The 13,537-nt window shown below is 32.4% G+C and overlaps 1 protein-coding gene across 2 annotated transcripts in view; it reads right to left on the bottom strand.

Moving 5' to 3' along the window:
• Positions 1–8,297, bottom strand: part of LOC133171930 (dynein axonemal heavy chain 10-like) — a 62,955-nt gene extending 54,658 nt beyond the window's left edge. For both annotated transcript variants that reach the window (XM_061306721.1, XM_061306723.1), the window contains exons 1-2: positions 8,065–8,297; positions 4,066–4,209 (exon numbers count right to left, since the gene is read on the bottom strand). In XM_061306721.1, the coding sequence (XP_061162705.1) occupies positions 4,066–4,209; positions 8,065–8,281 (361 nt within the window). In that variant the 5' untranslated portion in view covers positions 8,282–8,297. The remainder of the gene's footprint in view (positions 1–4,065; positions 4,210–8,064) is intronic.
• Positions 8,298–13,537: the final 5,240 nt, after the last annotated feature.

The following is a 13,537-nucleotide window of genomic DNA, read 5'->3' as shown; positions in this document are numbered from 1 at the left end:
CCAACATTTATAAATAACTTCAATCAACAGAAATTAATTAGGAATGTTAATTTAGTGACTAAATTACATTATTTATTGTGATTCTACTATACCATTCAATTTTTTTTTAAATTTCACATATTCATGTATTCTTGTGTAGAACTCTTATCCCCTACTGTGGTCCCATCCTTCCATTTGGGCACTGATACGAATAAACTTGAATCTGTACTATCTATTAATTTGGATGTTTGCATATTAAAAAATCAGAGGCTTGTTCATCAGAGTACAAGCAAACATTTCTGTCAGAGGGATAAGGCCTAGAAAAAAATATGTTTGTTTCCTGAAAAAAATAGGGTAGGTACCCGGTAGCTAGGTAGACAATTTTTTTTTTGACTTATTTTTTACTTACTTCTTGAATCAAAACATCTACATTAATGACAAAAGAAATGGTGCTTTGAAACATTTCTGTGACTTGAATTTATAGTAGAATTTTTCATACATGACAGGGATCACAGTAGGGCTTATAGTTATTTGGGAATGGACCTGCTTCAAAATCTTTAACCTGGTCACTCATTTTGAATATCTAGGTCAGATCCAGCATCCAAAGCAAGTGTGGTAGTGTCCATCCCTAGATGCTTCATTCATGCAAGTTTGGTCCAGGTTGGGCTTATAGTTACTTGGGAATGGACTTGCTCCTAAAACTTTAACTAGGATGCCAACGCCAGGGGTATAGCATAAACTCATCTTGACTTCTTCGAGGTGAGCTAATAAAAAGGCTACTGAAACCTCTCTGTCTTGAAAAGTTTGTGAAGTTGGCGACTATTTCACCCAAGTAGCTCTTGCACATGTGGCATGGGACAAAAGCATATAAAAAAAGGTTTAGGGTCAGCACTATAAATTAGGGTCCCTCAGGAAAGCTGAAACAAACATATTTTTTTCTAGGCCTAAGGAATTATGGCTAGCGCTTGCAAACATTCACTTTGTTGAACAAGTCTTAGATCTAGGCAGCCTCCATTTTCAGAGGATAGTTTTTATTCTCCGAAATTGGAGGGAAGATGTCTCACTACCTTCCACACTTTTCAAATCAAAGAGCAGTGAGCTATTAACAGTGATTAACCAGACAAAGAACAGTAACAGTTCAATGTTTGAAGTTTTTATTTACATGTACTCTTGTGTATACTCTTGTTTATTATAAATAGTAGGCATGAAGCTTTTGAAAATTACCTGTGTTATCCTCTGAAAAATAGGATAAGGTATCCCATAATGTATTGCAATTTCTCATATATAATTGTAAAATTTTGGCTGCCATATTGAATTTTGACTATCCTCCAAAATTGAAGGCCCCCTAGACCTGTCAGTATGATTATTAAATCATGACATCGCAGTTTTTGAGATATAAAATCAAAGATTTTTTTCCCTTGTATGCAGGGATGGGCACGATTACTGAAAAATGTAATTGATTAATAATCGATTACTTAGAGGAATTTGGTGTAATCGATTATTAATCGATTACATTCATTTTTATCCTGTAATCGATTGTAATCAATTACTTTGGAAGATGTAATCGATTAATAATCGATTACTTCCAAGTTTTTATCCCTTCAAATATCAAAGCAATATTTAAATGGTAAATGTTGATGTTATCCACTGAAGTTTGAATGTGTTCCTGCAGTTTCAGTGCAGATTCTTTTAAGGTTTTATTCTGGCTAACATTCTCACTAAATGCCCAAATGAGGGATTCTCTACCATGGAGAGGAGACATGATTCCTACAATAAAATCTGCAAGGAATTAATTATTCCTTTCAACCTTGGATCTGAACCTCCAAATTTATTGACTTGTTGCAAAATTTTTTTTAATATTTTATTGTGAATTACTTTATTAGAAGTATTTGGGCTGCCCGTATGTTGACAGTACACATTAAACATTCCTGTATGTGTCTTTTTCAAAAAATAAATTAGAACAATTAAACTCTTAGTACTTAATAAACATGTAAATTAAATGTGTCTTCAAGTAATTTAACTAATCGCACAATTTCATTCTGTATTGAAATAAGTGTTTTGAGAGCTATTAATTCTTATAATGATATTATTTGTCTTCAATGGAACTATCAATTATAAGAGTTAAACACTAGGTAGTTCACAATTTACACCTCATTATCTACAAATCAGGGATGTCTCAGTCAATTAATTAGCCAAGATAAGCAAACACAGTGACACTCCCTCCCTAACAGACACTTATAACCCCTCATTGATATAAAAACAACCTTACAATTTTGAATGAAAACATGAGAAATATTTTGCAAAGTTTGAAGTTTTTAAACATTTTCAAAAATGAATAAGTATTTCCTTCTTCTTCTCTTTTTTTTTGGAGTACAATGTATAGTTTATTTACCAAATTATTTATATTTAATACAGCATTTAAATCTGTTTTTGCTATTTATAATTTTTTATTACAAGACAAAGTTTTTCAAGATCTGAAATATGAAAAAGAACAATGCAGCAAGAGGACTCTGTCAAATGTAAAATGCACACGAAAAATCTGTATATTTTATTAATAAATGGTTGAAATACACTTCTGAATTATTTAATACTAGACCAGTAGGTCTATAATGCAAATTTTATTGAGAATATTATTAAACTTATAATAAAAGTTAGGAAATCCAAACATTACACTAGGTGGTTTATATTTGATATTTATATGTGACTGATTGGAAATAATTCTCCAAAATAATATCCATTTATGTATAAAATAATCGAAAGTAATTGAAAAAGTAATTATAATTACATTGAAAATTTTAGCTGTAATCGATTAAATTACGATTACAAGTAATCGAAAATCTCTTTGATTACAGATTACTGTCAATTACTTGAAAAAAAGTAATCATTACAATCGATTACGATTACTCTATTACGATTACCCCATCCCTGTTTGTATGTGAGAGGATCCCCTATTGTGGCCACATCTTAACCCCCCCCCTTTTCTCTTAGGGTACCATGATTTGAAAATAATTTGATTTTTTGCACTACCCAAGGATGCTTGCATTGTAAATATGACTAATCAAGGCCTTGCCTCGAAATTTGATCTTTCGAAGTTCTTGATCTCTCAAAATGAGTCACTGGTCTTGATTTTTTCTCCTATATAGATAAAGAAATGTACTCTTGATTTCTCAAAGCTTCAATCTTTCAAAACCCTCGATCTCTCAAAGTCAAAATGCAGTCCCTAGTGCATATTCTATTGTAATTTACTCTCAATTTTAGTGGCTTTGAATACCCTAGCCTTATCTCATTAGCACCTTCACCTGGACATTTAAATGGTGCTCAACCCATGTACCAAGATGTTGATATGCAAGTGTCACTGCACAAGAACCTCAAAGTGACAATATTTATCAACCTTTGATCACCTGCATTCATGTAATAATATCAAATTCATATTCATAAAGTCTGTGTATTGAAATTATTTCCAAACTATGGACCCTAAGGTTGTTTGGGGCTTAAAACTGGGATCAAATTTTACATAATGCTTGCATTATTCTCAATTGTACATGTAAAATTTTGTAGAACTTTGATCCCCCAAACTTGAATTTACACTACAAGTATGTCAGGTAGCTTTTACATATGTTTCATCTCTTCTAGTTCAGTGGTCCTTGAAAAGAAGATTTTTGAATGACCCCTCCTTGATTTTTTGCCTTTTCTTGATTATGTCCCTTTGTTAAAGGACATAGTCCTTCATAAGTACAAATTTAAAATCCCCTCACCCAAGAATGCTTTGTGTATTGTGGCATATTTGGGTGGTCCACTGGTACTACAGAAAAAATTTGAAATTATGAAGTTAAAAGACACAATTAAGGCAGATGGATGGATAACAGAAAAATGTTGATCAGAAAAAAATCACTTTAGACTTATAAACTAAGGCAGGCTAACAAGAAATGATGTAAGGAAAAACTCTAACATTAAAATGTTTGAAGAATGGAAAACAGTTTAATTTCCTTAAATAGATAAAAAAAAAAATCATTTTTATACAAGCAAAATGCAACAGATATATAACTGTTGAATTATTTAAGTTTTAAAACAAATTAGTCTTCATACCTTTTCTAGACGTTTCTTCTTCTTCTGCAGGACTTGAAACAGTCAGGGGCTGTTCTGCTAATGGCTCTCCTTCTTCTGGGTCTTTTGGTTCCTCAGGTTGTTCTGTAGGTTCCTCCTCTTCCTCTATATCTGGGATTTCTGGTTCTATATGTATGAAGTTGAATAGGTGAGGTAACTAACCAAACACAAGGGTCACATGACCTCAACTTTTCTTTTTGCCAAATTAAAGAAATAAAGTGAAGTCTTATGAAAACTGAACTTGTTCTATCCATGGCAAAAAACTTTGTCCAGGCAAGTCACAATTCTTTTTTTTTTTTACAGAAACCACTTTGACATGATGCAAAAAGGAATCCTTTTATTTAAGTTCAGGGCTCTACATTAATGTTTTTTCTTATCAGGGCTATTCGCTTGATGAAAACGAACTAATTGACAAGTATATATTTGAAGCCATTTGCTCTCTATTGACAGCTACCATATGTCAGTGTGTTTACTACACACTGTGTGTATACACCTGTTAGCTTATATGATAAGGAGGACAAAACTACTTGGGTCGAACACGTAATCCAAATGCAACCACCCGATACCAGTACTTTGACAAGATGTAAACAAAAGGGCTGGGACGAGATATCAATAATATTGATTCTGTGTGAGGACGATACGCATATCGATGTGTATGAAGAAATATTGAAAAATCGCAACATAATATCTTACATATGTTTTTTCCTTGTTTACTTAACATTTTGGGTTTAATATATAAATTAATAATAAATATGATAAATAATTAAATATGAAATACATAATAATTAACACCACTTGTGTAAAATAATTTTGTTCTACAGCAGATATACAACTTCTTTTCTTATCTGTACAGAAATGTTTTGTTCATTTCAATACATAAAAAAAGATTTTATAATCAATTCAACATATCATGATACAAATCATATCGTGGATCAAATATCATAAGTATCAATAAAGAAAAAGTTGTATCGTCCCAGTCCAGGGCTAGACAAATAGCATTGCCCAACGCCCAGGAAGACCAATTTTGTTTTTTGGGCAAGTTATTTGATAAGTGGCGCCTGCCCGCGGACTTATCAAATTATCAAATTACCAATTATCAAAAAAAAACAATAATTTACTCAAATGTCTTTTGTGTTATCACTTTTAAAGTATCATTTATCACAGCAAAGCACCTGTTTTCACTGCTGTTGACCACTACATCGAATACTCGGTCAGAACTCCTCTAGAATTTACCCATGATTAACGTATTGTTAAGATATACAGAAGTCGTAAAACATGGTAGCTAGCCGATGTTGCCAAAAAAGTTGAATGGGATTTTAGACTTTTTTTTGTTGTCAAATATTAAATTCATACTGTGAATACAGACGAGTTAGTGGTATCAAAATTGACTGACTGGTGTTCCCTGGCAATCACACAGCCAGGATGTAGATAGCTCAATCGACATGCAGTCTAGTGTTCACAGATTTGTAGTGTTTGTAGGTATTTTGAGACTGATCACTGTTCGTTATTTTCACATTTTTCATCAAATAAATACACATTAATTTTTAAAAAAAGAGGATCTTATTGAAGAATTTTGAGGAAGAAGGTTCCTTAAAATTAGCCCCAAAAATTTATCCGTGGGATTTTAGATCTAGGTTGGTCCTCGTGTAGTGTCTCAGTCAAGAAATAATTTTAATATTAATGCTTTAATTTTGTGTAATTTAAGAAAAAAGTGGGACAAGCATAGTTTTTGGTAGGACAAGTAATTTTACGATTGTAACCTGTCCGAGGGCAAGTACTGCAAATTTCTATTTGTCTAGCCCTGCAGTCCTAGTAAACAATCAATAAAGGCATGATTTTTCTAAACGATCAGTTCAATTGAAAAAAAAAAATATTTATAACTAAGGTATGTCCTACAAAATGAAATAGTATTTAAAATTTATTTACAAAACAGACACAATCAAATAAGGGTAACAATTAACTTGTTGACCTCCGGCCTTCGAGGATATAAAAACAATGTAACCTGAAAAATATAAGGTATTCTGAAGGTGCCCTTCAGGATACCTTATATTTAAACACATTAAAAACAATGTGACCAGAAAAATATAAGAAAAGAACTTAAGACTTAGATCAACAACTTTAGCTGATTGTAAAATCTTAAAGAACTTGGGTTTCTGTTAAAAAATTAATTGCATAAATTATTATTCTTTGATCTTTTCAAAAAGATTAAAACCATTTTGAAATTAATGTAAGAATGTAAGTTATTCGAATAATAACATTCTGATCTTAGTCATAAGTTCTTTAGTAAAACGGGTTCGAGAATACCTTATATTTTTCAGATTAGGCCACAATTAAAATATTGTTGGTTTGGCGTTGCCGACTTAGTCTTTATACGTTTGGGTCGGTAGGTAGGGAAAATATTTTTTTTTTTATTTAAATTTCAGAAATGGCACATGTTGTTAGTATCCGAACGTCATGGGTTTCTGAAAGTTTAACAACAACCACAGTCCGAATTCATTGATTTTGTCATTGATATTAAAACCCTATTAGTTTTAAACCTTTAATATACATAGTATTTAAAATCACTGACATTAAATTAGTGTAAATTCGAATCATGTGCACGAATCCAAGCATGGCAGTTAGACTAGCAAATTGAACAGGACATTGTATCGTGAAATTTCTATTTCGAACTGGTATATCTTATTCATCAGTTTACTCTTAAAACCACATTACCACAGAGAGTTATGCCATCAACTTCTGTTATACTGAGTTTACATTTTACCGCTTTCGACAGCGTGACACGCATTTATTCAACATCACGTAGACGCTTATAAATGAAAACTGTGTGATCAATCAAGCGTTTACATGATTGTTTCCCATTCTTTATATATTACGCAAACGTACAAACACCTAAATCCGGATGAATATAACGAAATAAAAATTATGATCAGTATCTGTTGAAAAAATTCTTCGGACCGCACCGATTTATGTGAGTCGGCCGGCAACGCCAAACAAAGCTAATTTTATTTTCGGCCTTATATTGTTTTTATATTATCCTCGGATCAGAGGCCGGAGGTCCACGAGCTGTTTTTCTAATTTTATTGTGTCTGTTTTGTAAATAAATTTTAAATACTGTTTCATTTTGTAGGTCATACCTAGTCCAGTAAAACCTGTAGCAAAACAGACAGTGATATACTTGAAACTCAAGTAAAAAGAAATAATTGGTCGAAATTGCACCATTCTACAGTGTTCTACCCTTCCCCTTATCCACCAATTTAAGACACAGATAAACAGGTCCAGTACAATCTCTTGATTTAGCTATATAGCTTTATTTAGCTATATAGCTTTATTAAGCTATTCAGAATAGCTTAATTTAGCTATTTTATCACACTTTTTTCTTAAATGTGTAATTTTCTCAGTAGGTACAAAAAGTCGCACCTTGGTGCAGTGATGATATTCAACCTTGAACTCTTCTGAAATTGATGCATGTAAAAATCACTCATCAAATTGTGTCTCCTTGAGAGACTTTGTACTCAAAGTTCTAAGAGTTTTGGGGCTATATAACACAATTGATACAGTTACTTCTTCAATGAAATTATAAAGGAGGCCAATTATGGTCAACAAGATTGGTAATAATTCAGTACAATGAGAAGCAATCATACTTATCCATGCCTCAATGCACACAAGGTAGTGGACAGTTACTCAAACAATAGAAATTTATCTTTTGCTTAAAAGTATTCAAAAGCGGCAAAGATAAAACTATCTTTGATTTTGGTTGTTGTTTTGATAGCCCATAGTACGTATACGAATAGTCAAATACATGCGACTTTTTGTCTATTTTATACAAAAAAAAATTTGGGAAAATCTGCATATAAATAACTAAATCAAGCTATTTTGAATAGCTTAATAAAGCTATATAGCTATTTCAAGCTATATAGCTAAATAAAGAGATTGTACTGGACCTGGTAAAAGCTATCATATAGATATATATCTATAACCTACCACATTCTACTTCTACTTCCTCTTCTTCTTCTTTGATTATTTTATAAAATAAAATAGAAGATTCGTTTTCCTCGGGTGTGTCATTGAGAAATTTTCCTAACCCTCTTTCAAAAACGCCATCGTCTCTTTCTAACAATTCTTCGAAAACTTCGGGCTCTTTTATGTCAAGCGCCAAAGCCACTTGTTTACCAACCCATTCGAATCTGGGATCATCCATTTTGATGATCAAATAATTGGTAACTTCATCGATTGTTCACATTTTTTTTTTCATTTTATCATTTCTCGGCACAACAACCTGCTTCTTTCAGTGGGTTAGTTTGTCAAGTGTTGCACATCCGCATTAAAAAGTTCTCAGTTAAAACACTTTCATAAAGAGTATATAAGCCTTCTATTACTTTTGAAATATCAAAAGTTGTAATATAATTTGATTTCAGTTCTATTTTATGATGTACAATTTTTCTGTTGAAAAATTACCTCTAATTTTTTTTATGGCGGATGAATATCAGTAACTTAGGCCGCCATGTTGTTTAAACGCGTTGCTACTGGCATTTTTTTTTCCTGACGGGCTATGGCATGCCGATGGCGTCAAAACTAAGTATGAGAGCAAATGCTACACCAAAATTTTACTTACTGTCAATGGATCTCTAAGAGATCTCATTTGAAATATGGTTTCAGCATGTAAAGATTGATATTATAGCTCTTAATTATTTTTATATGATTTTTTTTTGTTTTATTTGCAAATAAGATGCTAAAAAGTTTTAAATTTACTGTTATTGAATCAGTGCACTGTATATTGCTCATAACTTCTGATTGGTTGGAGCTCTGGCTTTCATATTTCACATGTGTATTCCTTGAGACAAGACCTTTCTTTGGGTACCATCATATTTGACCTTTTGACTTTGGAGTTTGACCCAGTTTTACAAAAAAAAATTTCCAAGTTTAACCTTGGCCATAACTTTTGAACGGTTGATGCTAGGGCTTTCATACTTCACATGTGCAATCCTTGTGACAAGACCTTTCTTTGGATACCAATCCCTTTGACCTTGACCTTGGAGTTTGACCTACTTTTGAAAAAAATTAACATTGGCTATAAATTTTGAACGGTTGATACTAGTATGGAACGCCGGGACTGTCTTATATGAGGATTAAACATTATATGCAGTGTTCTCTTCATTATATGTGGTATCATTTTAATTACATGAAGTAGTTTTTACAGTTTATCGTGAGCAACTTCCATTATATACAGTACTTCTTTCATTATATGATGTAGATGTGTCATTATATTATGTACATCTATCATTATATGAGGTGTTTTTATCATTATATGAAGTGCTTTTAACATTATATGCGGTAGATCTAACATTATATGCAGTGAACACAACAATTTATTATGTACTTCTCACATTTTATACAGTATATTCATCATTATATGTAGTATTTCTGTTATTATGATGATACTGATCGTTAAATATTATGTCCGGTCCTGTTAGCATTCCGTGCGGTAGATTTTGCATTTCGTTATGATGTAGACACAGTATTATATGCGGTGCTTTCTTCTTTATGTGTATGATCTTTCGGAATGTAACTTTTGGGACTCTCTGTTAAAAATTCGGTACCTTGAGAATTCCGACCTGTTGAATTCAGTACAATAAAAGCATGCGTATATAACAATTAATGCTCCGTGAACAGGTTAAAATGTTTTTTTATGCCCCCGGATCGAAAGATCCCGGGGGTATATTGTTTTTGTCCTGTCTGTCTGTTTGTCTGTTTGTCCGTTTGTCTGTTTGTCTGTTTGTCTGTTTGTCTGTCTGTTGTCAACTTTAACTTTGCCCATAACTTTTGATTGGTTGGAGCTATGACTTTCATATTTCACATGTGTATTCCTTGTGACAAGACCTTCTTTTGGGTACCATCATATTTGACCTTATGACCTTGACCTTGGAGTTTGACCCACTTTTGCAAAATTTTATGAGACTTTAACCTTGGCCATAACTTCTGAACAGTTGGTGCTTGGGGTTTCAAACTTCACATGTGTATTCTTTGTGACAAGGCCTTCCTTTGCATACCAACAACTTTGACCTTTTGACCTTGACCTTGGAGTTTGACCTACTTTTGAAAAACTTTAACCTTGGCCATAACTTTTGAACAGTTGGTGCTTAGGGTTTCAAACTTCACATGTGTATTCCTTGTGACAAGACCTTCCTCTGGATATCAACCACTTTGACCCTTTGACCTTGACCTAGGAGTTTGACCTACTTTTGAAAAACTTTAACCTTGGCCATAACTTTTGATTGGTTGGAGCTAGGGCTTTCCTACTTCACATATGTAATCCTTGCGACAAGACCTTCCTTTGGATACCAACCACCACTTTGACCTTTTGACCTTGACCAAGGAGTTTGACCCACTTTTGAAAAACTTTAACCTTGGCCATAACTTTTGAATGGTTGATGCTAGGGCTTTCATAATTCACATATGTAATCCTTGTGACAAGACCTTCCTTTGGATACCAACCATTTTGACCCTTTGACCTTGACCTAGGAGTTTGACCTACTTTTGAAAAACTTTAACCTTGGCCATAACTTTTGAACAGTTGGTGCTTAGGGTTTCAAACTTCACATGTGTATTCCTTGTGACAAGACCTTCCTCTGGATATCAACCACTTTGACCCTTTGACCTTGACCTAGGAGTTTGACCTACTTTTGAAAAACTTTAACCTTGGCCATAACTTTTGATTGGTTGGAGCTAGGGCTTTCATACTTCACATATGTAATCCTTGTGACAAGATCTTCCTTTGGATACCAACCACTTTGACCCTTTGACCTTGACCTAGGAGTTTGACCTACTTTTGAAAAACTTTAACCTTGGCCATAACTTTTGATTGGTTGGAGCTAGGGCTTTCATACTTCACATATGTAATCCTTGTGACAAGATCTTCCTTTGGATACCAACCACTTTGACCCTTTGACCTTGACCTAGGAGTTTGACCTACTTTTGAAAAACTTTAACCTTGGCCATAACTTTTGAATGGTTGATGCTAGGGCTTTCATACTTCACATATGTAATCCTTGTGACAAGATCTTCCTTTGGATACCAACCACTTTGACCTTGACCTTGACGTTTGACTTTTATTTAAAAAACTTTAACCTTCGCCATAACTTCTGAACAGTTGTATCTAGGTCTTTCAAATTTCACAGGTGTATTCCTTGAGACAAGACCTTTCTTTGGGTATCAACATTTTTTATCTTTTGGCCTGGATTTCGACTTGCATTTGAAGAAACTTTAACCTTCGCCATAAGCTGCCATACGGGGGCATCAGTGTTTCACAAACACATCTTGTTAAAGATATGAAGTAGGGTAATAGAGTAAAATAAAATCCATGCATTCTATTTCATGGTATGAAGTAAATAGAGAGAGAGGGGGGTTGTTGATAGAAATATTTTGGGAGTGGAAGAAAATTTGAAGCATTTTCTATCTTTTTTGTGAACATTATGACTTTCAAAAAGATTCATATCATATATAGGACAATCAATGTCAAAAAAGATAATAAAAAACAGGGGCGTCGGCAAGAATTTGACATTGGGGAGGCGAACTGGATCGAAAAGGGGTCCTAACCAACTAAAATAAGACTTCATCCAAAATTTTGATATTTTTATTTTCTGATTAATTAAGAACAATTAAACATGCAACCAAAAAAAAAATGTTTTATGTGATTTAAGTTATAAGAAAATTCCACCACAGCTAAGAATTTGTCAACACTGTAATTCAAATGCTATTGGTAATGAAATGCATTTTTTATTATTTTGTGAGAAAAACAAGGTAGACAGACAAGAATTATTGAAAGTTGTAAATGAAGAATGTTACAATTTTTCTAACCTACAACCAATTGATAAATTTGTTTGGCTAATGAACAATGAAATTAAAAAGGTGTTACTGCAATTGGCAAAATTCATTTACCTGAATTGTGATTAATGGAATCTTTCCAAATTATTAAACTGTACTGTATATATTCATAATTATAGATGTAATTTATATATTGTATACACTTCCTGGGACAACCACATTAGGTACGAGGTGGAACATATTTAAATACAATTTATACTATATAGTATTAAAAGGTAAAATTACTGAAATGTCCCAGCATGAGTCAAACATGTTTCTATGTGTGTGTGTATGTATATATATATATATATATATATATATATATATATATATATATATATATATATATATATAGGTTCACGTATGTTCCGGAAGCATCGTCCCTTGGTACCTTCTGTTGTTGTTTTAGGCTGTATTTATACAAATCTGTTTACTACCATGCTTAATTTAACATGTCTCATTGTTTTATGCCTCTCGGGGCCCTTGAATGGCAATAAATCATCTGTATATATGTATTATAGATTTAAAAAACCGGAATATTTTAAAATAGCTAGGAGCTAGTGTGTGGTTTTTTTTCCGAAACGGCATAGAAAGAACTTTGAAGGGTTTATGAGTTAAAGATTAAAATACATATAATTTTCTATTATTGTATAATATTTTTTGTTACTCGCCGAAAGAATGCATAGTTATGAAATTTAAAATGAACAGGGTGATTAATCCTTCATAATCCCCCCCCCCCCCCATTTTTGAAATGCAGAAATGTGTATGACATAAAAAAAATCATCTGAAGTTGTTTTAAGGATGGATTCTTCTCATATTTCCTATAATGGCAGAATCTTGATTTTCTGAATACTCAATATTCAGACTGTTTACACTCTTTTAACATCCAAAAACTTTGGTGTCATCGACCTTGATTTACAGTCAAGGTCATTTGAAAGTCAGTCCTAAAAATAGTACTTTTACACAGAGAAGTTTTGAAATTTATGCATATGAATAAATTTTGCTGACTGAAAAAATATCTTTCACAATAAAATTAAAGTTGCTACTTATTTTTGATGACTAATTCATATGAAATGAGCTGGTGAAAAGATAACATGAAATCCTTTATATTCAATAAATATATTTAATCCGAATTTCCTCGAAATTTTTTCAAAATTCTCAGTTTTTATGAATTCACATGAAATTTCATCTCAATTTTTACAATTGACCATATAATGTCAAATATTTAGATTTTTGTCTGATGAATATTCAAAGGTTCAAGATTAATTTACAAGGTAAAAAAGATATAGTAATCAGGCAAATTATCGGAAAAAAAATTAGCCCGAATTTGCTCTATACTTTCAGAAATCTTCATTTTACAGAGTGTTTTAAATGTCTATAAAAAAAATTTTTAATCCCCAAAAACATATCAATTTGGTGTAATTGTGACATAAATAAATTCATTTCTCCCAGTTATACATTCTATTTTTATGGTATTTTACACTAATGATATTCAAAATATTCATTTCGAATTTCCTCTGTCATTTTATTCTTATGAATGTTATGTTTGACAATTTTATAAAATACATCAATTTTCTAGTGGCAATTACAGAAA

The sequence above is a fragment of the Saccostrea echinata genome, unplaced genomic scaffold, assembly GCF_033153115.1.
Source record: "Saccostrea echinata isolate AGI-Se365-2 ecotype Australia unplaced genomic scaffold, CSIRO_AGI_Sech_v1 ptg000054l, whole genome shotgun sequence".
Taxonomy (NCBI): domain Eukaryota; kingdom Metazoa; phylum Mollusca; class Bivalvia; order Ostreida; family Ostreidae; genus Saccostrea; species Saccostrea echinata.
This window is presented reverse-complemented; position numbering and strand designations above follow the sequence as displayed.